The sequence below is a fragment of the Propithecus coquereli genome, unplaced genomic scaffold (genome assembly GCF_000956105.1).
Source record: "Propithecus coquereli isolate 6110/MARCELLA unplaced genomic scaffold, Pcoq_1.0 Scaffold77, whole genome shotgun sequence".
Lineage (NCBI taxonomy): Eukaryota > Metazoa > Chordata > Mammalia > Primates > Indriidae > Propithecus > Propithecus coquereli.
This window is the reverse complement of record NW_012153840.1, coordinates 631,730-632,755: the sequence shown is the minus strand read 5'-3', so window position 1 is coordinate 632,755 and position 1,026 is coordinate 631,730. Positions and strand designations below refer to the sequence as shown.

At 69.0% G+C, this 1,026-nt stretch overlaps 1 protein-coding gene across 1 annotated transcript in view; it reads right to left on the bottom strand.

Annotated features, from left to right (window-relative positions):
• RCC2 (regulator of chromosome condensation 2) overlaps positions 1–291 on the bottom strand; it is a 25,581-nt gene extending 25,290 nt beyond the window's left edge. The window contains exon 1 of the mRNA XM_012662659.1: positions 1–291. Within this exon, the coding sequence (XP_012518113.1) occupies positions 1–285 (285 nt within the window). The 5' untranslated portion in view covers positions 286–291.
• Between the last annotated feature and the right edge of the window lie 735 nt (positions 292–1,026).

The window sequence follows — 1,026 nt, the reverse complement described above, 5'->3', positions numbered from 1 at the left end:
GACGCGCTCCTTGGTGTGCTCGGGCTCGGTGATGACCACGGCCGCGCCGCCAGCCTTGCCCGCCGCCGCCGGCCGCGCCGGGCGCTTGCCCCCGCCGGGGGCCCCGTCGAGCTCCAGGCCGTCCTCGTCGCCGCTGCTGCCGCCGCCGCTGCTGCTACTGCAGCGCTCGGGCCGCTCGCGCTTCCTGCCCGCCGGGCCGCCGCGCTTCCTGGGCCCGGCGCGGGCCGTGCCGTTGCCCGAGCTCGGCTCCTCCCAGGCCGCCGCCGCCGCCTTCTTCCTGGGCATGGTCGCGGCTGGAGGGAGACACGGGGCAGCGGCGCACAATGGACGGGTTATAAACTGCGCGGGGGGAGGGGAGCGGAGACGAGCCACCCGGCCTCCACTTCCTCCCCTGCCCTCCCCAAAGTGGCGGCCGCGGGGTGGGCGGAGAGGGGGCGAGTTGGGAGAGGAAATCGCGCCCCTCCCTGGCCCCGGCGCTGCTCCTCCGGGGAATCCCGCACGGGAGCCGAGAGCCGCGACTGCAATCCGCTTGTGGTGGGGAGGAACGGAGACCCCCGGCCCATCCTCAAGTTAGGTTTGCCCACAAAGCATCACAATTGCAGTCCGGTGCCCCCAAAAGTAAAGGCAAAGGAAAGGAGCCTCCGATCCCCCAGATCTTAATTAAAGAAGGCTGTGGGACACTTTAAGGATCCCCCTTTGGCACCTCGGGTGGTAAAGGAGCTGCCTGCTCGCCGGCCACCCCACCTGCTGCTTTTGTCTCCGTGCCCCCTCCCCAAGTCCACCCAATTTAATGCAGTGCTGTCCCCTGCCCTCCGCCAACCTGAGACCCCAATTCGGCCCCAGCCTCGGGGTCCGACATCGGGCTCTAATTAGCCGAATCCCTTGGGATGGACTGCCCCCGCGAGAGGGGGGGAGCCCTAATAAAGCCAGCCCCCAGCCCCAGGCACCTGCTCGCACAGACACGAGAAATAAAAACTTTAATGGTACCCCACTGTCTCCCGGCCCCCTCCCGGGCCGTGCGGCCCG